We start from the raw sequence: 25,511 nt of genomic DNA, 5'->3' as shown, positions 1-25,511 counted from the left end.
AGAGGGGTGGCCAGCAGGGACAGGGAGGAGATTGTCCCCCTCTACTCTGCTCTTGTGAGCCCCATCTGGAATACTGCTCCAAGTGTGGAGCCCCCAGTACAAGAAAGACAGGGAGCTGCTGGACGGGATCCAGAGGAGGGCCACAAAGATGATCAGGGACTGGAGCATCTCCCAACGAAGACAGGCTGAGGGAGCTGGGCTTATTCAGCCTGGAAAAAAGAAGGCTGCGGGGTGACCTCATTGCAGCCTTTCAGTACCTAAAGGGAGCCTACAAACAGGAGGGGAATCAACTCTTTGAAAGGCTTGATATGTGTAGGACGAGGGGAAATGGTTTGAAGTTGAGGGAGGGAAGATTTAGGTTGGATGTCAGGCGGAAATTCTTTACAGAGAGAGTGGTGAGGTGCTGGAACAGGCTGCCCAGAGAGGCTGTGGATGCCCCATCCCTGGAGGAGTTCAAAACCAGTTGGATGGGGCCCTGGGCAGCCTGGTCTAGTATTAAATGGGGAGGTTGGTGGCCCTGCCTGTGGCAGCAGGTTGGAGATTCATGATTCTTGAGGTCCCTTCCAACCCTGTCCGTTCTGTGATAGTGTGATTCTGTGAAAAAGGACAATGATCAGTAGTAAACTGTGTTTTGCCAAATCCCCATCAGTCCCAGAATATAATGAATTTTATTTATGGTTCTCTTCCTGAACACTGCACTAGAGAGAACGTTATCAGTTCATTAATGGTTTTTATGGAGTACTCAATATTACTGTACTACTCAAGAACTGTACAAGCACTTACTAATATTCAAACACTGCTGCAAGGGAAAGGGGGGTATATATAGCATATATATACAGCATACATACAGCTTTTGAACAAAATGACAAAGGTTGAAAATTCCCAATAGTTTGGTGTGTGCCGTTTAAGATGTGGCCACTGATTTTTCTAAGCATTCAACAAGCTGTGGCATATTTTACGTTCATAATGCAGAAATTCATTCAGATGTGAGTATGCCATTTGTCCCAAGAAAAATGCACTTATTCTTTTTCAGGGAATATAGAGCAAAATACAAAGAAAGTGGGAAACTGAGAAATAAGTTCAGCACATACCTAAAGGCGCAAGATTCTAACTTTTCACCAGTCAACTTGTAGAATCAGCTTTGTCCAGAAAGTCAAAGCTCAATAACGCTCGGAACAAAACTCATGGCTTTTATATGGTTCAGACTGGTCTTGAACAGCTGGACATTCACTGAAGTACAAAATAAATGTTTCTGAAATATAAAGTTTATCTAATATGCCATCATGTAAAAGGCCTCTAGTTAAAACAAGCATAGTCATGGAGTTGGTTTTTTTTGTTTGGTTGTTTTTTTTTGTTTGTTTGTTTGTTTTTTAATTTGTTTAGTTTAGGTCACTATATAAATAGTGACTAATACAATATTCTGTATCTTTTTTTTCTTAGTTTGTCAGTATAGTCATCATTAGCCGTCATAGAAATTCACTGTATGTATTAAAAAACGGTCAGACTCATTACATCACAACAGCTCACAGTGCACTTGACTTAAGAATCATTGAAACTACCCTAAAACAGACATGGGGACTAAAACTTTGAGGGCACACAGAGAAGCCAGAGAAGGAATAAAGGCATGATTCAATGTGACTGTGGAATACCACTGCAACTGTGCCTATTCTGCATTTCCTCAAATCAGGTTAGGCATCTAGAAAAAAAGGGACTATGGATTCAGGTTCTACACCTAGAGGAAAAAAAAATAAGGAAAGAAAAGACAAAACTGAGAAGTAACTCAGGTGTACAAACATAAGCCATGAGACATATTTTAGATGTTTCTGATGCATCAAGATATCTTCATAGATTTGAAGAATACGCCAAAAGCTCTACAGGATTAATTACCATCTGGAGCACCAGCTAGAGGTTAGACTGGGCATCTAAAGTGGCATTAGCTGCCTGCTGTAAGCAACCAAATGCCACTTTGTTAAGCAACACTGAAAAGCTTGTTAGAGTGCATATATCCATCATCAGACAGAAACTATGCAGCACAGTCAGTGACAGAATCCACAGCTCAGAACAGCATTAAACCAAAAGACCATTCTTCCATCTTCTGCAAATCACTGTACCATTCATTATATTTTCACCTCTGAATAAAGGTCAAGTCTTACAGACTTCAAAAATTCTAGTTATAAAATTTTGCACGCATTTTAAGTTACATTTATTCAATTTATAAATTGCAGTAAGTTTTTAAGTTCACAAGCTCATTACTATGAATAATTCATAACAAATCAAAGTATTTATTCACCCATACTCAGGAGATGGAAATTAAGTGTGAAAAATGGTTTTAGATGGCTAAAATATGTAATTTTTTGACACCTAGCAATCCTCAACTTCTTTATTTTGGGTGTTCTGCTACATACAGCTGGAATGAGATTACTATTTTAAAAACAAATACGTATTACATTTAAACGAAAGTTAAAGTATGGATGCAAATGACTTTGTTATGTTGTTCATCCTAAAGTATGTTAATTCCTAGTATAATAGAGCATTTCCAAAATCTCCCAGAAGCAGATTAATTAGGATTTGTTACTTCTTGCAAAGCTGCCTGATTTCAGGAAACCCTACTGAGAGTATTACTTTCTTGTGCGTGCTTCCTGCCTAGCTCAGATAAACATTTGTAGAATTGAGTGGAATGCATTTGAGATTTATGCAAAGCATGCTTTTCATTTTGGTGCGCTGTTGCCAGAGTAGAAGAAGGTAAGAGCAGAGATAAAGACAATATTCCTACAAATCCAACAAAAGCTGAAGCTCTGGATATAGTATGTTCACAGAAGCATTACCAGGGGAGAACCCAGTGAAACACTGATGGCTGTACAACAACAGGTATTTTCCAGCCAAACTGCTTTTTTTTTTTCCTTTTTTTTTTTTCTTTTCTTTCCAGTGCTTGTGAAGCACACCATTAATATTCATTTTCAAGGTTTTCTGCTGAAGCTGCTGACTTCTGAGAGGATAAATTGACACAATCTATATGATTATTTCAAGGTCTCACACGTCAGCATCTTCCACTTTACACCTAACCATGTATACCTGGTCAGATTCACTTTGATGACATTATCCACAGACTCAACCATTGAATATAAGGCAAAAATAAACTATTAAAACAATCTAAGCTTGAGATTCCCTTTGGAATAAACTAAAAGTTTATATCAACATCAAAATAAAAGGTCTTTGGACTACAATTTTTATACTCAGCAGGGAATTCTTGTGAATGCCAACTAGAGAGTTCTTTTAGATGGGAAAATTAAGTCAAGAGAACGCTATATAAAAATTAAGATTGATACTGAAACTTCAGCTGTTCATTTCTAGTTCTCCAAGCATTGAAAATTTTCCTCTTTAATTTTCTAACTTTCCAAATTCTTCTAGCCTTCAATTTCAAGGTTTTCATTGTCATGAATGTCAGCACTTGTCACGACTCATCTCTTTTAATCACTGAGGTTTCTTTAGATTTAAGAAAAAGACAATACTGAAGAGTTATGGAAGAATACTTCTGCTGTCTAGAATGGATATGCATTATCTCCTGATTGTAATTAACTGAATTTCAATGTTCTTAGATAAGGAGTCTGTAATCATCTTGCAAAAATGTTGTGTGTGTACTCACTAAGTCTTTCCTATGATTCACTCACTGATTAGATGAACCAGAAAGAAGTCCATCTATCTAAACTATGCACAATTTTAAAATACTTATTTAGTTCCTTTTCAATTAACTTCTCAGGATTTCTACCATTGTATTGATTTAGTTCTGCATCTTCCTAAATCCCTTAAGAGGAGAAGACAGAGCAAAAATTAGAAGTTAATTTGCCTTTCAAACTTTCAGTAAATGTTCATCTGTATTTTCTCTGAAGAAGCTGCTGACATTCAGCAAGGATAAACATACAGAAGAACAAAGCAAAGTCTGAAGAGAGTTTCAAGGGGAAAAAAAAAAGCAAGCATATTTAATCTTTCTTGGCATATGTCTGCAAGTCATATGTTGTATTTAATATAAATTACAAATTTTATTTATATTCTTCCTTCTTTTCTCCTCTTCTTTAGCTCACCTGTTTTGGAGAACATGTCATTTTAAAAGTAGTTTTCTGTGTCCTGCCATCTGGAAGGTGCTCAACAGCTATTCAAAGTCTATTCTATCTAAGTCACATTAGATATAAGCCAGTTCACCACCTGCTGCACCAGATCCCCATGCTGCACAGGACCCCATGATGTATTCACAATCTATTTTCTTTAGAAAGTGAGACTGCACCTTCAAACACATAAAAATCTACTGCCTTAACAATATTTTTTTTCCTTGTTTTCCGTCAAAATTTTTGCACTTCTGCCTTTTACTGAAAGATACACAGAATTACAGAATCACAGAATTGTAGGGGTTGGAAGGGACCTCCAGAGATCATCGAGTCCAACCCCCCTGCCAAAGCAGGTTCCCTACAGCAGGTCGCACAGGTAGGCATCCAGGCAGGTCTTGAACATCTCCAGAGAAGGAGACTCCACCACCTCCCTGGGCAGCCTGTTCCAGTGCTCCGTCACCCTCACTGTAAAGAAGTTCTTGCGCATATTTGTGCGGAACTTCCTATGCTGCAGTTTCTGGCCGTTTCCCCTTGTCCTGTCTGACAGGACAGCAAAGGAGTATTACAGCACTGTGACATCAGACACCATGCACAGTTCCAGCCATGGCCTCTGCCCAGGCCTGTCTAAGTGAGTAGTGAGTAGTGAGCTTCATATCATGCTTCCAGTGAACTCCTAATTAGAACTGTACCAGTCCTAAAAAATAATCAGAGCACTGAAACACTTCCTTGAAGAGTACTCACTGATCTTCAACTTATAGACACAGTCCAGGATGCAGCTAGACAAATACAATAATGTGATAGGTGAAAAACTGAGAGGTTAGGCTCAAAGAGTTGTAGTAAAAACGTGTATTTATAAATGACTTGATTGTAGTTATGAAATGCATACTAACTAGGTTTCAAAATTATACTAAATTAAGAGGAGCAGCTGAGGTCCCTGTGTGTGCTCAGCGCAGAGCAGAGGAGCTGAAGGGAGGCCTGATGGCGGCTGCAGCTCCTCACAGGGAGCGGAAGGGCAGCGCTGAGCTCTGCTCTGTGTGACAGCGACAGGGCCCGAGGGAACGGCATGGAGCTGCGTCAGGGGAGGGAGGGAGGCTGTCAGGGACAGGGGCTACACCGGGGGGCGGTGGGCACGGAACGGGCTGCACAGGGCACTGAGCACGGCCCCGAGCGCCGGAGCTCAGGGAGCGTTTGGATACCACACTCAGACATAGGGTTTCACATTTAAGTGGCCCTGCGTACACACAGGACTTGGGCTCAACCACCCTTGAGGGTCCCACCCCGCCTTCGCCGCTCCCGGGACTGCGCCGTCCCCGCGGCGGGAGGTGCTGCGAAGGCGGCGGGCGGTGTTTGCTGCTTTACGGCAGGTCTGTCGCAACGCGCGGAGCGTCGCCGTTGGGAGCGGAGGGAAGTTTGAAGCGAGGCGGCGTGATGGCGGGGCAAGGTGGCGAGCCCGGGGAGCTCAGCCTCGTGGATAAGGGCGTGAGGAGGTGAGCAGCGTTCCTCGCGGCCGGGTGGGTCGTGAGCAGGGGAGAGGGGCTGGGCTGGGCTGTGCCCGCCGTTCCCCTTCCTGCTGATGGCGGTGCCTCTCCCCCGCAGTTTGCTGGAGGTCTCGTTGAGCTCGGATCTGCACACGCTCAATATGCACTGCAACCGCATCGCCAGAATCGAAGGGCTCGGCCACCTCCGGAATTTGCAACATTTGGACCTGTCGTCCAACCAAATCCGCCGCATGGAGGGGCTGAGTGCCCTGGAGAGCCTGCGCAGCCTGAACTTGTCCTGCAACCTGATAACAGCAGTGGAGGGTCTGCAATGCTTATTTCTGCCCCATTCTCAACGGTTGAGGCTTTATGTGTTAAAGCTTCCTTCTGGAAGTATGCCTGTGCCGAGGCTGTGCTGAGTCAAAACAAACTGCTGGCCTTATTGTGCACGTTTTAAAACGTGCACGTGATCTGTTTAAACTTTATCACAACAAAGTGCTGTAATTTGGAAGAAAAAAGTGTGCTTATAGTTTTATAAATATATATATATTGTAATGATAGTTGATGATAATTTGTAGCTGTGATTTTAAAAGGCATACATAATGTGCAAGTCTCTATTTGACAAAGCAGAGTATTCTGCAAACCTTACTGTCTCTATTTCCCTCACTTTGTTTAGGACTGGAGAAGCTCTTTAATTTAACTACACTGAATTTGTCATATAATCGTATACACGATCTCTCTGGTAAGTGACTTTGGCATGGGTAGAGCAATAAAAAGCATTTGCCTCACTTCAATTAAGAAAAAAAAAATCAAATGTGTTTTCAGAGGTTTGTTTGGCCTGTTGAACAATGCTGCTAAAGGTGGTGGCTGCTGCTGCTTTCAGCTGTTAATTTTTTTTCACCGTGGCTTCTTCTGAACTGGAATTCATTCTTCTGTATTTGGCACTGCTGAGCTTCGCCTTTGTGAGCTTGACCATGTAGCTGGAGCTGCTTGTGTTTAGCTGTATGAAAATGGGAGTGAATGTTCAGCAACACCAGACACTGCAGGCAAACAGTGAGTTCACATGACTGTAGCTGCCTAGAGATCCTGATCTGGGCTGGTAAGGTGCTGGAACAGGCTGCTCAGAGAGGTTGAGGATGCCTTGTCCCTGGAGGTGTTCAAGGCCAGATTGGATGGAGCCCTGGGCAGCCTGGTCTAGTATTAGATATGGAGGTTGGTGGCCCTCCATATGGCTGAGGGGTGGAAGCTTCATGATCCTTGAGATCCCTTCCAACCATTTCTATGCATTTCTATGATTCAATGATCTAGAACAATGAACTTTTTTTTAATTTTTTTTTTTTTTTTTTTTATGAAAAGGACTAAGCTACATTTTTCACATATGTCTATGCTGTAATAATCTGAGTGAAGTGAATCTGGAAGCTCTGTGATTGTGCTACTAATGTGATCAACAAATGTCATTTTAATTACTTCATGTTCTTTTCTTGAATCTGAAGTATTGTGAATGAAATGGATGAAGAAAGGGGAGCTTTTTCCTTTCACAGAGAATGGGAATTCTGCTTTGCTATGCAAGAGAAATAAAATTTACTGATCAATTGTAGAGCTATGCTAGTACTATGTGCACAAAGTTTAGGCAAATCTTATAATCACTTCTATACTGAACTGCCTGCTCTGTTTACTCAGGAGTATAGTAAACAACTTTATTTCTAAAGTGAAAAATGCAGTGCTTTTGGAAGATGCTTCCAAATGATTAACATCTTCCTGTTCAATAGCACAAAAATATAACTGTGGTTACAATGTGAAAATTTTCTTCTGAACCTTTTGTTGAAATGGTCAGTTGTTGTTTCTAACTAAGTTTCAAGTTACATAATGAAGAGAGTTTGTTGTAGGAAATTGAAAAGATCATTTTAACAATTTTGTTAATGAACTGACTTATGAAAAGGAACTTTAAGCAAAATGTTTTCAACATACTTCTTACTATTTAGAAACTTATCTTTAAAGTTAACTTTCATAAAATTGTATGCTGTAGTTTACAATACCTAATATGCTTAGCCAGGAAAGTTGAACAAAAGTTTTTACATCATTTCCAATTATGATGTATTGTTGCCTGAATATTTTCCACAGTATGCCATTTGATCTAAACAGAATAACAGCAGAAATCATTGTTTTGTATTTTCTCTTAAATTTTCAGGATTCCAGTGTCTTCATGGAACCCATCATAAGATCAGCTGTATTGACCTTCGCAGCAACTGCATAAACAATATTAATCATTTACTGCAGTGCACAAAGGGGCTGCAGTGCTTGACCAATTTGACATTGGAAAAATATGGAAACACCAATCCAGTTTGTTATGCAGCAGGTATGTGTGTTATGACAGGTAGATAATTTGTGCTTTGTTGAACAGTAATTTTCCTTAAACTGTTGGCTGGGTTCTGAAGCTTGCAAATTCGTTCATAAATTGGCCAGTCTTTAGAAATATGTATTCTGACAAAATGAATTTGTTTTCCATAGTGAAACATTTTTTTTGTTTTCTCCAAGTATATTGTCAAAGTTGTGAATCTTCTTTGCGTTTGTAGGGTTCAACTTTTCATATGTTATTTTAGGAGGAGGACAAAGAGTCATTTGCAGCAAGAGAAAGATCAGTAATAAGCACTTTCCTCCTTTTCCCACAGCATCAGTAAGCAGTGACAGACAGAATGTGAGACAGTACATGTAAGATGCTAATTATATTAGCATTTTCATTCATTGAAAAAGGACGAAATTATCCAAGTCCTTTTTGAACTTGCCTTTCATTATATTTGTCTTGTATTTCCACCATTTTGTTGCATTAGGTCTGTATTAAAAAGTTGGCTTTGCAACTGCCACATGCTAAAGGTGGTGGGAAGATCCCAGTGTAGACCAGAACTATGCTGGCAGCTTCCTAGCTCATTTATCTTGGTGTGTTTTCTGTTGAGAGCCTTTACAAGCAGGCAATAGCAGGACACTTGTAGGTAACTCACTATTTTCACAATGATTTTTTTTCTTGTTTTAATTTATTTTTTTGGAGATTAACTTAAATATGGACTTTTCCTTAAGGTTATAGAGAAAGTGTTCTTCAGGCCTTGCCCCAGCTGGCAGTTCTAGATGGAAGAAATATTCATGGTGAGCCAGTAGAGTCAACAGAAGGAAGCTGTTCGAATTTGCAGTGTTTAGAAGACATTTTGAACTGTTTAACTTCATCCGGGTCCCCTTCATCCAAAGATCAGGTGCCATAGTTTGCGTGTACTGGTTTTAAACTTAAGAGATTTTTGTTTGTTAGTTTGTTTTGTTTTGTTTTATATTGCATATAACTCATTCATGTTACAGAGCTTACTTTTTGTTTTGATAGAAGGCCTTACCGTTGGTGACACCGCACATCGACCAGGCGTTAGCTTATTTTCGGCAGCGTTCAAAAGTACCAGTACAAAGTTCTGTCAGTTCCTCTACAGAGCGTGTTTCATCTTCAGAGCCTGAGAAGTCCATACTTGATAAAATACAGAGCGAGATGAGGATTCAAAAATTAGAAGATCAAATTTCACAAATACTGCAGAAGGTGATTTTTTTTTTTCTATGATTGCACAAAAAGTTCTGTTTGTAAAACAAGTTCCTTTTGATTCTACAGAAGTTCACTACGAATGACACACAGTCTATCCTGGTACATATGTTGACTTCATAGTAATTTGTGTTTTGAAAAACTAAGAAGGAGATTAAAAAAACACTTTAAAACCAGCTATTGCGCTTTGATTCATGAAAGTTTCATATTGACTGAAAACTATGGCATATGTGGCTAGAAGGACTATCTGATCATATATTAGATAGCAAATTGTTTTCTGATTGTTTGGTTTTTATTCTGAAGCCATCAATATATGTAACTGAACCAGAACAAAATATGAAATGCAGCAGAGCTGTGGAAGTTCATTTTGCTAGCCAGTAGGTTAGGTTGCTCTGATATGTTCGTCAGGTATGTTTTTCTGTGTTATAATAACCATTTGTTGTGTACCTTGGAAACATGCCATTTTTTTAAAGTGCTGTGTGTTTTACATTTTGCACCAGTCTTTCCTCTATGCCTAGTGAGTTTTTTTAGTAAACTTAAGTTATTTCAGAAAGTTACAGTTATTTATTCTCAGGCATACTGTTTTATTTTGTTTACATTGTTTTTGTAATACTGAATTATTTTAGCAAAGAGGAAAAGGGGTAGATTGGAAGCTGCTGTTTACTTCTCTATGAAAAATACATTGTAAGTCTTAACGTCCTGAAAATAGTACCTTGATAAATGTTAGAAATGAGCTAATTAGAACAGGTAGAACTTCAATCTGTTTTTAGGTATCTGATGCCTCAAGAAGAGAAGCCTCTCCAAATGTTCTTAAAGCTAAAAGAGACACAGATCCAACTTCTGAGAGTGAACATGAGACTGAGAAGGAGAACAGCAAAAAGGCTGTGAAAAGAAGCAAGATCCCTACTTACCATAGAACTACTTTATCTGCTAGACGTCACTTGAATCATCCTAAGACCAAGATAACTGAAAGGTTATGTCCACGTTTGCCATATAAATAAAAATTAATTAAGCTGAATGTTGTTGGAGTAAACCTAGTTTGTGTTGAAGCATTTTATGAACGTGATAGGTTGAGTGAACTTGAGATAACGCTCTAAAAATCATTAGCTACTGTGGCTTTATAACAAAACTATTGATTAGCAAAGCAGCTGTCAAATTTCTGGTGTTTATTCTTGGGACTGGGGCAGAGAAGGAGAAAACTACATACTTGTTGGCTGACCCTGCTAATAGTGCTTAATATATAAGCCCTATTTTTTCTTACATAAACTCCTACATCTGCATTTTTTTGTATGTCTTTTATGTGCCTTGCATTTTGAAATGGTATCTTTATAAAATACAGAAAACCTTATCTGTATATTATTTAACTTCTTGAAGTTTATTCATCAGTTGCTCAATCATTTACCAATATGAGCGTCTACTGTATTTTGGTGAAAAGGAAATTGAACTGAAGATTCAAAAAAAAAAAAAACCCTTCTGAATTGTAGCAGCATACTTATTCATCTTTCTTTTAAATTATAGAAACAGAATTTTTCATTACAGAAATGCATCACTGCATGAATCAAATTAAAAAAAATAAATCTAAAAAGATGTCAAAACAGTTATCAAGAATATAGCTGTTCTCTGTGCTGACAATGAGGCTGCTGTAGCAACAAGTCTGAATGTACAGTAAATATCTGAAGTGTGGGACAAATTATGATATAAATTAAACCATTAGATTATTTGACTCCTGCAGCTCTACAGCTACTCTGCTTCTCTAAAATTGCTTTATATCCATCTGATCAAAAGATGTTTTTCTAATAGCATTGCTAGTATACATGTTTTTACAGCTGAAGATTTGAATTTAGCAGTTTGCTTCTGGACCTGCTTACAGATTATTTTATAGATGGCTTTGAATTCTGTACTATTCAATTTATGTATTTTATAAGACAATACAGTTCTTTATCTGAATCTTCAATACTTTGAAAAAGTGTTTAAACTCTGCATGTCGTTAAATAGCTCTTGTTTTTCTGCCACTGAAGGGAAGAGAAGAGCTCCTCAAAACGTTCACCTTCCCATCAGAGGAACTCTCATCTCAATTCATCATCAGATAGTCCCAATTTGGAAGTAGTGGGAAGAAGAGCTGATGTATTAATTGGAAGACAGAGCAATATGGAAAAAGTGGATGATGTGAATTCAAACGCGACAGAGGAATCCACATACCGAGTATGTTCTGCAACATTTTGAATATGTCTTCCCCTGAAGTCAAATGTGTGTCTCTTGGTGAAACTCAGATTTGAGATGCCAAAAATAATGGCATTTAGGATAAAAAATAGTTCTGTACTGTCAACTGAATATCGTTCTTCATTTTTGGCTACATTTTAATATTACCACATAAATTGATGCTTACTACATTTTTGTTTAGGCACTGATTCAGGAACTTGATCAGGAAAAAGAAAGAAGGTGGAAAGCAGAACAAGCAGAGAAGAAATTAGTAGAGCATGTCAAAGAGTTACAGAAGCATGCAAAAGAGGAAAAGAATATTCAAAGTATGGCTGTATACACTACAGAGAGGTAGGAAAATAGATGCTGTAGTATATTTTCTTTTTTTTCTTCTTATTTCAATTCATAGGCTGAGGAAATGAGAATAGTTTTAAAGAATGTGCTTGGAAAATGACGCATCAGAAAGTACTTCTTGAACTTGTCTCAGTATTACTTAGTGACATTCCTTTCTACACTCTGCTGAAACCCAGTCCTGGGCAATACTTAATGGGTTGTCACTGCTTCCTTGAAAAGATACAAGGGAACAAGAATATCTGTCAGTGCTTAATACCCTATTCTTCCTCTTCATATCTGAGAATGGTATCAGTGTGCCACTTAACTCTGGTTCTAGTCTTTTTCTTTCCAAACAATCGCTATTTTGATTGTTCTTTCTCTTTCAGCTGAGGCACTAGTAACTGTATCTTGTCTCATGTCACGCTTCCAGTACTTAAGCTTTTTTTCCACTAGTCCACATAGCTGGCTTTTTTCCTGTGTGAACAAAGATGTTTCTGGCTGTCCTGAGCTGGGCAATGGGCGATATGTTGTACAGGTCTGACATAGCATATCTTTGCATAGACTGCAATCCTAATCCTTGCAAGCTGCTTTTTGTTTTTCATAAATTCTCCCTTCTAATGTAGTTGTTGACAAGTAACACTTTGTTCAGAGGTTATTCCATTTGTCTTTCTTAATTGCATATTGATACTATACGTACAGTTTACATGTAAAGAAAAATTATGTTTGGAATGTGTTTTCTTTGGAGACTTATCTATGAGGTTGTATTCAGCCTTTTTTATTTATTTTAAAATAAAATCAAATGTAGTAATGCAACACATAGCTTTGGTAATCTTTTACATATTATAAAACAATATTGCATGACAAAGTTGCTCATAATACAGTTCACCAAAGAAGCACAAGATGCAGTGCTACAACCCTTACTAAATAAATGTCTATTTCTTAATGTAGTTGATATTACTGAATTCAAAACCTCACATTATACAACTTCATTGTATTTTTTTCTCAGGTTAAAGGAAATGATATTGAAAGAGAAAGATATTAAAATGAGATTGCAAACAGATGTCCAACAGTTGAAAGATGAAACTGAAAGACTTACAAATGAGTTAAATCAAGCAAAAAATAAAGAAGCAGAACATCAGAAGGCTATGCAAGCTTTAGAAGAAGCGTTATCCAAGATGGAAACACAGAGATTGCAGCAACGAGCAATAGAGGTAAATATTTTTCATAACTGAATAATGTGATTGCAACAGGATGGCAGTGTAGTCTTAAGTATGAATAAAGACTAGACCTTAGATAGTGGTTTTGTTTAACTTTTTAATCAAAGTGCTTTCTTCACAGCCAGAACAAAATGGTAATTGCTGAGAACTTATTTTAAAGCTGCTGTTTTGTTGTTTTTTTTTCTTGGGATTTTTGTTTCGGTTTTGATTATACAGCTGGAGGTAATGATGGAGCATCTTCATTCAGCATATGAATAGATTCGGTGCTGGAACAAATGCTGTCACTGTTTCTGACAGAATAGTTTATTGGTAAAGTTTCAGTGGTCAAAGGCAGCTCTCTTCAATATGTACATTACTGTTGTTTGGTTATATTCACGTTTCAGCTTGCATTTCATACACTTACAGGAACTGTGTCTTAATAAATCCATCCTCAAAAGTTTCTTAACTGCTAGCACAGTACTTTAACTGCTCTTACCCTAAAGGAAAGCAGAGAGCTGGGGAGTATGCTGACAACCAAACTGCCAGTGCCATTCTAGTTATAAGTTAACCACCCTCCATTCTGGGTTCCCTTATAGAGTCAGAGCCTAAAACAAGTGCCTAGTACTTGTTTACAGCTTTTTTTTTTACCTCCAGCTGCATCTTCAGAAGAGTGCAATTGTGCTATGGTTCCCATTCAGCTGTGAACACTCAAGGTTCAGATGTAACCAAAATATTGCTAGAAGCCTTTTTTGGGACATTGAATGGCTCTTATATTTGTCTCATTACTTTTTTAAATAGCCTGAAGTTCTTGTGAGTCTACAAGTGGCCTTCAGTTTATCTGTTTTGCTGTTGGTTTTTTGTCACTTCAGAAGGTACTAAATTTAGTAATTTGGTATAGCAGACATTGTTTTCTTTTTCTTAGAAAAAAAGAAAACACTTGCTGGAATGTATTTTTCCTGTAATTAGATTTTGGAAGTATCCTCCCTCTTGATAACAGTATCACCATTTTTATCTTGTTTTTATTAGGGGAAGGTCTTTTTTCCTGTCTTTAAGGTCCTGTACACCAATAGGAGTAATTGTGTTTCAAAGAAAGTCGTGATTATCTAGAAACAAAATTATTGGTTTTAATGCTTAATTTACTTTCGATTTATTATATCAACTCTTAAGATTTATGAATTCTTGAATACTTTGTAGAGCTTTTTTATAGTACGAATTGGTAGTCAGCTTCCTATTAAGGAGACCTTTACTGCCATCAGTGGTAAATGGTCATACCTCTATGCAGTCACAGTCTAAGGGTTTCAGTAAACATGACTAGATTATTTGAAGGCTTTAAGTGTCTGTACATCTAAATTTGTACCATTTTATTCTGGCACTCCTTAAATTTGCAAGTGTTTTAACTTGAACATTTTTTTAAACTCATTTTAGAGGGGGAATTGCCTCATTTTATCCACAAAACAGCAGGGAAGCAGTGAAATGTATCTATGTCTTCTCTTGAAGGTATCTTCTCTAACCCTAACCCTCTTCTCTTGAAGAGGCTTAGTGTATGGAACATGGGAACTTATCTTCATACATGAGTCTCACAGTAGCATTTATACAACTGAAGGTAGCATAAGAATTTTAAATAATTCCATCATTATCAAATTGAAGCTTATAACAGACAGTAGCACTTACTCAGTATTCCTAAGAGATATAGCAGGAGATAGAATACCTTATTCTGATAGATCAAAAAAAACACATTATTTCCAGTGTCTACTATGTAGCTTTCCTTAATTATTGTTTTTCATCCTTCAATATCAAGCCAAGGGAAGCATCATGTAGGAATTCAGAATATAGTTCTGCTATAGTTTTGCTTTTTTTGTCTTGTAGAGGTTGAATTTTCTGTTTGTTTCTGATGTGAGATGGAAATCCAACTAGCTTATCTTTATTGCATTCTATTTCTATAGTTAGATAGTTGTATAGTCATACAATGGCTTGGGTTAAAAGAACCTCAAGGATCATGAAGCTCCAGTCCCCCCACCACATGCAGGGCCACCAACCTCCCCATTTAATACTAGACCAGGCTGCCCAGGGCCCCATCCAACTGGCCTTGAACATCTCCAGGGACGGGGCATCCACAGCCTCTCTGGGCAGCCTGTTTTAGCACCTGAGCACTCTAATAGTAAAGAACTTAAATAAACTTAGATAACTAATGCACAAACTAATCCTGAGTAGTCCACTAAGCATTCACACCTTTGATACTCTGCAAAGCAAAGGGATTTGAATTTTGTTAGTACCAAATTTACAGAGATATGCTATGTCCATTGCTTTGTTCAGGAGGACAGATCAAATCAACAAGGTAGGTAAGTCATTAACACTTGAGCACACAGGGATTGAAATGAATAGTGCAAGTCATTATGTGATGTAAGAGTGTCACCACTGACATCACCTTCTGCTGTTTCTGTTGCATGTTCTAACCTGCAGCCTTCTGAAGTGTCCTGATTCTGAATTACTATTTCATGAGTAATAAAATCTTTTTCTATAATTATTATCTTTTTTTTTTTTAATTTGGCTTGCCATGTCAGAAAATATTCTCTGTATCTAAAAGGTTTTGATTATAAAATGGAATTCTTCATGAAAGCTTCATGGAAAAAGTGGAGTATGCCATCTGCTGTTCATAATGAGTGTTCTTTTTCTTTGTGAAATCAGAAGAGAAAAACTGTTCAGCAGCTATAAGCTGTAAGATGCAGATTTTTGTATTTAGAGTGTGTAAAAATAATTAGAGATAGCAAATACATAATCTAAAATGTTTTTCTTGAAACCAGTACAAATGTTAGAATATGAGAGTTCATAACTGAGAAGATCATTCTACAAATATTCCTGTCCTATTTATGTAGGACAATTTCTACTTCTTTATAAATTAAATAGATGTCCTTTGTTCTTGGTGAAAGCTATTTGCTTTTTTGTGTTGTGGTATGTTAAGCTAATGCTTATATTTAAACATTTACCATTAAATTTCTGCAACTGTAAGAGTTTACTTCTGGGCTAGGTAACATTATAAAATTCCATAAAATTTTATGAAAAATTCTGCCAGTTGCGAAGCATGATTTAAACATAATGGCTTGTATAAAAGTGCTACTAAAGCACCTGTTTTATATTTTGGTACAAGTCATGAAGATAGGTAACAGTTTTAAGAATCTTGTCCTCTTGTTTTTATGATTATATACAGATGAAACAGGTGCAAGAAGCAGAGCTTAAAGCATCAGCAAATGAAAGAGAATTACAGTTACTTCGAGTATCTCTTCGACAGCAGAGGGAGAAGGTAAAACAACTGCATGAACTTCTTATATTAAGAGAACAAGAACAAAGGTATGGGATCTCTATTAACTTGCTGTGAAAACAAAGTAGAACATGTTAGTATTGCAGACGTGTTTTGAATGCGTTCTGCCAAATGTGGGTGGCTGCCTTTATGGGAGAGGTGTTCTCTGTAAAGTATGTAGATATCTTCCCACACATTTTTGGTCTCTTTTATGAATGTCTTCATATCTTTTAGACTCCTGATTTGCAAGTCCTTGTAGGCAGATGTTCTTCTTTTGTCTTTCTTTTGATACATTCTTGTTTTATTATATGGATGAACTTGAGTTATGTTATGGTCTTTAAGTGGGAAATAATCAGGTAAAACTGAAGTCACATTTGAATTACTGTCAGAAAGTTGGTGTGTGTGTGTATATACATATGTGCATATATACATATGTATTTGTGTATGTGTGTATATGTACTTCAGTAATACAAAGTAATTCCCCAAGATGTCAGATTCTGTAGCATCTTGCATTAGTTTATTATTTTGGGTGGGTGGCTTGATTGGCTGTTTTGCCCTCTCAGAAAAGTATGTATGTATTTACTTATTTATTGAGAATACTTGAACACAAGTTCTGTATTATTGAGCTAATACAATCAAATAAATGTACATGTAAAACAGCCAGTTGTTTTTGGCATACTACCATGTGAAGAAGCTTATTGATAAAATAAGCTGATAACACTTGCTTAGCTTTGAGCTTAAATGTATTCAAATACCAAAATAACTGCAGGTTAAGATGGGAAAAATCTGATCGCTGTGTTTTGAGAACTTTACTTTATTCTGTTAAAAATTCCTAAAAGATGTAACATGAAAGATGGCAGACAGATTTTGTTATTTAAAGCAAATGGGCAGAATAGTCTTGAAGTACACTGTGCTCCATCTTTCTCGTATGGATGTGCAACCATCCTGTATGGAGGCACATCCTGGAGCTCTTTAGGGCCTCATTGCAGTTGCTTTTAGGTTTGGGGTCTAAGTGGGAAACAACAATTATTGGGTAAGGAAAGGGAAGAAAAGTTATCTGACTATACAGTGGCTTTCCTGATTCCCTTCTCTTCCTGCTCTTTGTGATTCTGCACTGCCAGGAAAGCAAACGAACATTAACAGCAAAAGAATAATGGAATCTTTTTATGAACATTTGGATTGAAAAGTAAAGCTATTCCTTTCTCTGGATGTTTTAATAGTAGTAGTCAAAACACTTTTCTCCATCCCAGGGCCATAGTCATGGAAGACTGAACCCTTTTAGTGAAACTAAGGAATGAATTCTCTTCATTATATGGTTCATTGTCCTTTTTAATAAATATTAAGGAAATCAGCTGAAGTAGCATTGTCAAATACTGTAGTTCTTTTCTGTGTAGTTCTTGTATACGTTTGGTAACTCCAGGAAAGAACTTGAAACCCGAGTTGCTTTACATGGACCAGAGTTTCAAGCAGCTGTGTCAAAAGAAGTGGCTAAAGAGGAGCAGAGGCATGAACAGCGTGTTAAAGACTTTGAGGAGAAAATTAATACATTAAACCAGAAGTATACAGAGTTAGAAGATGAATTTCGTTTAGCTTTAAGGATTGAGGCAAAAAGGTTTAAAGAGGTAAGAGAACATTTAATCTTGAACTAGACAGAGTTGTAGTGCTCTTAAATGGGTTGTGTTCCTTTCATTCTTAAAGTGTTTGTTCCAAGGACTCATCTGAAAACGCTGGTAGTTTCTGCTACTTTCAAATGTAAACAATTGGAACTTAACTGGTAGAAAACCAGCTTTGGATACTCATTATTTCACATCAAGTTACTAAACTTAAATTTCCCTTTTATTTGAAAAATGGCATACCATTTTAATGCTTACACTTTTTTTCAAAGTGTTTTCAAAAACATTTTTCAAGAGTTCTTATGAAATTTTAGGTACAAGAGGATTTTGAAAATGTTTCTGCTGATTTAGCTGAACATCAGCAGGCCCTCTTTGAGTTTCAACAAAAGGAAAAAGAGATGACAGTTCTGATCCAAGACCTAACAAGCATAGTGAAAGAACAGAAAGCAAAGATTGCAGAATTATTAAAATCAAATCAGGAAACCACAGCAAACCTGAAGGTACTTCTTTCAAAACATTTAAACTATATATCTATTTGGGTTGGAATTTTTTTTTGTTTACTTTAATATTTTATCTAAACTGTAGCTATTCTGTACCAGGTAGATTGACTGAAAGATGCGTATTTCCTTTAGCGTTAAAGCAGAGTAACCAAGATCAGCTTTTATTCTTGTATCTCCTCCTTATTTCTTACGAACACTATGCTGTCTGTACTGCAAAATCCAGAGATATTCTTGTTTTCAGAGAAATTGCATGCTTTGCCTTGTGAGCACTAGCAGCTAATATATGATCAGGTGGTTGCTCTGAACTCGGCTTTAAAAATATACATTAATTTCCCTGACCTTTTGTAAAGTCAAAATAATGGATTGTGGTTCTACAGCTAAAAAACTGGAATTGCACTGCACATGAAGTAAAAATGAAACTGTAAGTAGTCAAGTGTTGTTCAACAACTTTTTAGTGTAATCTGGTCCACAGATTTATCCAGTACTTCCTTGTTAAAATTTCTGTGCAGTACAACCCCTGCAAAGCTGATTCTAATCTTGTTATATATCACTATTGTGGTATCCAAACAAAACAGGATTCTGCCTGTGACCGATGTTGCTTAAAAACTAAAATACAAAAATAGCTATATTAAACAGCTTTAATATGTAAAACAAAAAAATTGTGTAATCAGAGATAAATCTTGATCATGACGAGGAAGTTGAAAGCATCACAACTTCTGTCTGTTTTAATATTTTAACTTTGTTTATTCTCATGTTTCTGACATGTACAATTCTAAATGAGTTTTTGTAATGGCATTAATCAAAGTTGGCTATTTAGAAAACAGCTTTGTAAATGGTTTTGAGGGATTTAAGTATTTCTGTTTGAAGCAAACATCTGTGTCTCATTACTGGGAAGATAAGCAAATTTTTAAGTCAGATGGAAGCTTCTACGCAAGCAGAATATTTCTCAGTTTACTGGTATTCAGCAAATGAAATTTTAACTTTCCTAGCTAGTTAGCATTGATTTGAGATTCTGAATACTTGTTTTAAAGAATCTTTCTTTATTTTCCCATGTTCATTCACACAGAATCGAACTGAAGAACTTGAAACTGTGATTGAGCAGGACAAAGAGAAGGCTGGTCAAGTGGAACTTCTGAAGAAGGAAAATGGAAAACTTATTTCTCAGCTGACCGCTCAAGAATCTGTAATTGATGGATTAAAAATGGAAAGAAAAATATGGGGGCAGGAGTTGGCACAACAGGGTAAAACACACACATTACATATATATATTGCAGTAAAACTGCTGCTATTCAATATTATGCTTTCCAAGTAAACATCCCAACAAATCCATAATTATGACAAGATCTCTCAGTGCCTTGTTGATCTTACCCAGTTGTAAGGATGATGTGGAAAAATACTACTTCTGTAGTACCATTTATAGGAACTTTAACAGCAATTGTGAGAGTTATCTGTGAGTGCAGTGTATCTGTGTGCCCAAAATGTCAAAATGCCATAATGCTAAGATGAAGCATTTTTAAATAAGAAACTATGGAAAGAAGTTTCTGTTGTGTTATGTAATACTGCATGTCTATCAGCTAAGTCAAGTGTGGAAATTTTATTGACATCTTTTATTAAAAATACATCAATAATGCATTAAATGTGGGTAAAAAAAAGCCCTGGCTTTTTTTGTCCTCTGATTCTCATGAGTCTTAGCACCACTTTGTAGTTTCTTCTGAGATTGGTGGAGTCTGAGAATTTCTGTTCATTTTTTTTTAGGGAAGTTAAATAGATAAAATACTAGGCTGGATCTGGCTCTGGACAGCCCTGTCTAGTGGTTGGTGACCCTGCACACAGTAGGGGGGTTGAAACTAGATCATCATTGTGGTCCTTTTCAACCCAGGCCATTCTATGATTCTATGGTTCTATGATACTAGCCTTCAGTTCTGCCGCTCCTTTTAAGTTTTTCTTACAGATTGCAGTGTTTATAGTGGGCTGAATGATGACATTTGTTTAATATTGCCTCTGACATCCTGAAGTTATCTGTAAACTGATGACTGTAGTATATGAATGTCCTGTACTATCTAGGAGCTCACCTTTCTCAAGATCGGGGAAAACTGGAGGCAAAAATCGAGGTTTTAACAAATGAGGTGGAAATTCTAAAGAAGCAGAGGGAACAGGACAGTGATGCTATACGAATTAAAAACAAAATAGTGGACGATCAGACAGAAACAATTAGGAGATTAAAAGAAGTAAGTTGGATGTGTTACAATTTGTTTTTACGTAAAATTAAGACTTGTAATGAAAATTATTGTAACAGCTCTGATGGAGACGTGGCTCTGCACTCCTAGTTTTACTAATTCAGAAAGTGCAGGCAAGCTGTCCGTAGCATCTGATTTCATTGAGAGCAGAAGAGAGTCTTGTTTCAACGGATGTTCATTGAATCTCTCATTGAATCATAGTTACATAAAGACTTTTTGCCTTTGCCCCACTCAGTTATTCTCGATAATGATTTTGAGAGAGAAAATCCAGGAGAGTGTAATTCTTCAATTCGTTGTTTTTTTTCTAATAACATAAGAAGTTTGTTGCAGGTTTATTTTACCAGCATAAATACGTATTTTGCTTTTGTCAATCAGTATATTAACAATCCAGCTACTGTGTCTTGATTAGTTTATTCCATTCCATCTCATTCAGAGACTTAAGTGTTATTAAGTCAGTCTGCTTTTATTCTGTGTAGACTAAACGTATGTTTTTTAAGGTTAACAACAAAGTTAAAATAGAGTATATCTTTTCTATTCTGAAATATTTTTTTTCCCATAGAGCTTACAAGAAAGAGATAAACAAATCAGAAAACAGCATGAAGAACATAAGCGTTTTCAAGTACGGTTGGATGAAAAAGCTACTGAATTCGAAGAGCTTATGGAAAAGCTAGAAAGACAAAATGAAAGAAAAGAGCAATTAAAGCAGCGTTTAGAAGAAAAAGAAGTAGAACTTGATGACATGAGGAGAGCACACAGGTGATGGATACAATGGGCAATAATTCTTTGGGATCCTAATTGTTCACAGCAGTTCCATGAAGTCTTCTTTTTTGTCTAGAGAGTAGTTTCTTGCTACTAAAACTTACAGAGCTTAAATCTTTTTCTGTCCTCCTAAGAAGTGGAATTATAAATATATACATTTTATTTTCAGTGCACTGAAGAAAAAGTGGCAAGGTAAAGATGAGCTATTAAGTCAGCTGGAGGTACAAGTTAAACAGATGAAGGAGAGCTTTGATATGAAGGAGAAGAAGCTGATTGAAGAGAGAAATAAAAGTCTTCAAGCTCAGAGGTGAAAACCTTAACGTTAATAGGTTATTCTGTTAGCTGCACAAACAAACAAAAATGTTACAGTGGCAGAATGCCTTTGGTGAGTAATTAGCAATCCCATTTCCAGGAAACTGTGAGTAGAAGTAATTCTTGCTCTACAAGTGACTTTACTACCCAAACCCAGTATTCAGTTGCAGTATTTGTCCTTTAAACTTTTTAGCTATATTCCAGTTCTCTTTGAAAATAATTAGAGCCTGCCCCCAAGTATGCTTCTCCATTGCTGTGCTTTTGGTTCTCTTCTCGGAGGAAGTTTGACATCAGGATTCCGTGGTAGAGACTTGTTTGCAGGTCATCACGTGTGCTGTCTAGAGTCATGTACTGAAGTGCTCATACACATGAGGCAGTCTCACAGTCTGTAAGGGGCATTTCTTTGAGGATGAGCCTGTCAACTTTCTTGTTTGTTATCAGGATGCATAGAACTGTTTGCCAAGGTCAAGCCAAGCAACTGTGGCTGGCACTTGAATGTAGGCGAGAGGCGACAGCACTTTACTAATGTCTGTCAGACTTATGTAAATACCTTGATCTAATACCTAGAAAAACTGAGGTGGGATCCACAATACTTATCACGACCTAGGGTAAATGTTAACAGTAATAATAAATATTTAAGTCTGTAACTGGTATTTGTAAATTATTTCTCACTCTCCTCCCACACAAGTGATAAAAAGTTTTCAGTTTCTTTTATTTTTCCTCTTGTACTGTCAATATTTTTGAGCAACTACTAATAAATATATATAAACAAATATCATACCATAGAAAATGATCACAGACTTAGATGATGCTCAGTTATTTTATAGACATATGGCACTTCAGAGAAATAGGGTAGACCACTGCCTGTGATGAACTTGGATTTGTTAGTAGGATTTTTTTTGCTTTATTCCTTGGCCCTTTTTTCTTGTTTTCCACCCAACTGTTATTAAGAAAAGACTAATTACATAAATTCTGCACATTTACTATCAATAATAACCACTTTTTATTAAAGTAGTGAGTTAGCATGATTTCAATTTTTTTCTTTATCTTTTTAAACAAAGTACATTAATCATGCTTCAATGAAGGAAGGTCATCTGATTAATATATGAAAGAAAATATTTTGATAGTAAATTCTGATTTAAAAAAAACAACTGAAACACACCAACCACACCTCAAATGGTATAGGTTTTGTAATGGCTGGAAAATCAGTCGTGAAACTGAAATTTTACCTGAAATAATTGTTTTGTTTCAGAATATTGATATAAATCAATTCTGTAGTGGAATAGATTGCTTTGTTTTCTGTTAATGCATATTTTAGAATCATCCCCAAGCAGAATTTGCTTGGGAGTCAGATAAATGCTTCAGTTCTGTGAAGTAGACTCTTGTTTGTGTGGAACATAGACCTGGAGGCAGTCTGCAGGATCACATAGTCTATTGCCTTCTCAGGAAGCAGAAGTATGATAGGCCAATGTTTGAAAACGTATGGTGCTATGAGCCATGTTAACATTAGAAAGTCTGAATCTTTTTATTTTTTTCTAGTGATTAAATGTTTCAGCTAAGTGATTAAATGCTTCTGCTAAGAGTGCCAGAAGCCCTAAATATGATGCATGAAACCAGAAGATGTGCTTGAGAAAACAAAATATTTCTGAAGCTAGATATTGAAATAACTGTTTTTGTGCTTGTGTTGTTGAAATCTTACCAAAGGCAGGATTATGCAAAGCAAAATGTTTTATATTGTTGTTTTTTTGGAAGAATGTAATTTATTTTTCATTATTATTATTTTTAGGATTGCTACAGAGAGGCTTCGTGAAATGGATGATACTTTTAGAAAACAACTTGAGTCAGTATTGGCAGCTCATGAGGCAGAAATAGTGCAGCTGGCAAATGAGAAGGAAAAACAAATTGAAGCAGCAAATGAAAAAGTAATTTTGATACCAAATTAATATGTTTATTTTATTTGCATTTTTATTCTCCAGCTACTCCAGCAATGATGCTTAAAATCACTGATCTCTATTAGTCTGTCTAATTACTTGATGGAGACAGCCCTAGTGTAGTACTCCATCTTTTCACAGTAAGAAAATAACTAGAGCTGTACTATGGTCAGGTTCTTGGAGTGAAGCAAATGAAGTCGCACATGATGCAACTGTTACTAGTTGTCACCTTCCCATTATTCTTGCTGGTGTAGATAAGGAATGATTATACCAGACGTTCCATTTAACTTGCATAGATCTGTGTTAGCAGTTGATGTGCTTGCCATGTGTTGCATTCTATCTTGCTGTGACAAAGCAGTTTTTCTACGTAGTAGATATTCTAGTTTTTACATTAATAGCAGTGTCCTACTAATTAATACTTCTTTTTTTTCTTTTTTAATTAAAATTCTGCTACTGCAAATTCTGTTCGCTGGCAAAATTGTGTTACTTATTTAAATATCTGATACCTTCTAACATGGACTTTGTTTTTTTCTGATTTAGAAGTTGTTTGTCCTGTCATGTCTATTTGTGGCATTTTTATCTAACTCCTTGAGAAAGTGTTTTTTTTTACTTTGGATTATCATTGCAGTAAAAAATTTTTTTCCATAATATAAAGTTTAAAACATAAATCTGTTCTGATTTAAAGATGCAACTCCTATATCTTTTATCAGAGTTAAAAATCAGCAAGAGTGTATGTTTGTTGGCAGTACTAAGGAAAAGTACTGTACTTGTTTATTTGATCTGATTATTTGATCTGTATATGCTTTCAGGTTTACTACGTTGAAGAAGAAATGCGTCAGCTTCTGCAAGAAACAGCAAGCAGTAAAAAAGCCATGGAAGATAAAATAAAACGGATTACGTATGTGTTGAATGACATTCAGCAAGATCTGTGAAGCTTTATGTCTTACATTTCAGAGTTGTTCTTTACAAATGTATACACTAAAAAGAATATTAATTTAAACAAATATGCTACAATGCACTTCTTACTTGGTTTGAAGTGCTTCTAGAGAATAAATTTTATATAGAATTTTGAGGGCTTGGGAATCAGGCAAATACTTGTACAGTATTTTTATAATAAACGCTTATTTCTAATCCTTGTTTATTTTTGAGTGTTCTGTCAAAGTTGGATCAGAAACAAATTTACTGATTGAAAGCATTGCATAAATTGAGTCATGACTGTTTGAGAGAAGAATGTAAAAGCAAAGGATGTTTCCTAAGTGTGAGAATACAAAAATGTGTGAAGACAAACTTAAAGATTTCCTGTGTTGTGGTACAAATTCTTGTAATGAGCAATCAAAGAACTTTACCTGAAAATGTTTGTGATCTGCACTTGCTGCAGCAAATGGCTTTTCACCAGGCTGCTGAAAAGCAGGAGATAATAAGCTTTAAGTTAGAACAATCACAGTAATGTATGTATGTTAGAAATTTCATCTCCACTCTACTGATGCATTTATTTCATTTGTTTATTCTCATTCTACTGAACCATAATCTGAAGTGCTTAATACTGTGGTAGTAATTATAATTGTGTTTCTTGGTACACCAGGTGGTGCTATTTCTTTCCATCTTGAGACTCAACAGCTAAAGCAGACTCCTGTAGCACAAATGACAACAGACTCAACTAACCTGACTTTAGCATCACTTTGTTCTGCATCCCAAAATGAGTTCTCTAATATGGAATAGCAGTATACATAATTTTGTATGAGCAGTAGTGCTAATAGAAGGCCACAGGGCTTTCGTTAACTTTGCAAGGCCTGTTGGGCTTGTTACCAACATGTTATGAGATCTTGTGTAAACCATAGGCTAACACGAGCTGCTTCTTGTCATGAGGTGCAGCTTCATCGTGGAATGGAGGCAAAAGCTTTGGAAATATGGGCACAAGCTGAAAGCAGAGGCTGCAGCACCAGCGGTATGCTAAGTGCTCTGCAAACGCACAACGCTGAGAACTGGGAAG

At 36.6% G+C, this 25,511-nt stretch overlaps 1 protein-coding gene across 1 annotated transcript; it reads left to right on the top strand.

Moving 5' to 3' along the window:
• Positions 1–5,528: 5,528 nt before the first annotated feature.
• Positions 5,529–24,453, top strand: LRRCC1 (leucine rich repeat and coiled-coil centrosomal protein 1; the record flags this gene model as incomplete). Its single annotated transcript, XM_079533495.1, has 19 exons — positions 5,529–5,587; positions 5,697–5,902; positions 6,255–6,320; positions 7,767–7,934; positions 8,651–8,820; positions 8,943–9,146; positions 9,917–10,119; positions 11,165–11,348; positions 11,548–11,696; positions 12,685–12,889; positions 16,080–16,219; positions 17,590–17,791; positions 18,097–18,282; positions 19,349–19,523; positions 20,347–20,510; positions 21,079–21,275; positions 21,448–21,585; positions 23,377–23,512; positions 24,331–24,453. The coding sequence occupies 19 exons, from the start codon at positions 5,529–5,531 to the stop codon at positions 24,451–24,453; spliced, it is 3,075 nt and encodes a 1,024-aa protein (XP_079389621.1).
• Positions 24,454–25,511: the final 1,058 nt, after the last annotated feature.

Source organism: Tetrao urogallus, assembly GCF_951394365.1.
Source record: "Tetrao urogallus genome assembly, chromosome: 3".
In the NCBI taxonomy this organism is placed as follows: domain Eukaryota; kingdom Metazoa; phylum Chordata; class Aves; order Galliformes; family Phasianidae; genus Tetrao; species Tetrao urogallus.
This window is presented reverse-complemented; position numbering and strand designations above follow the sequence as displayed.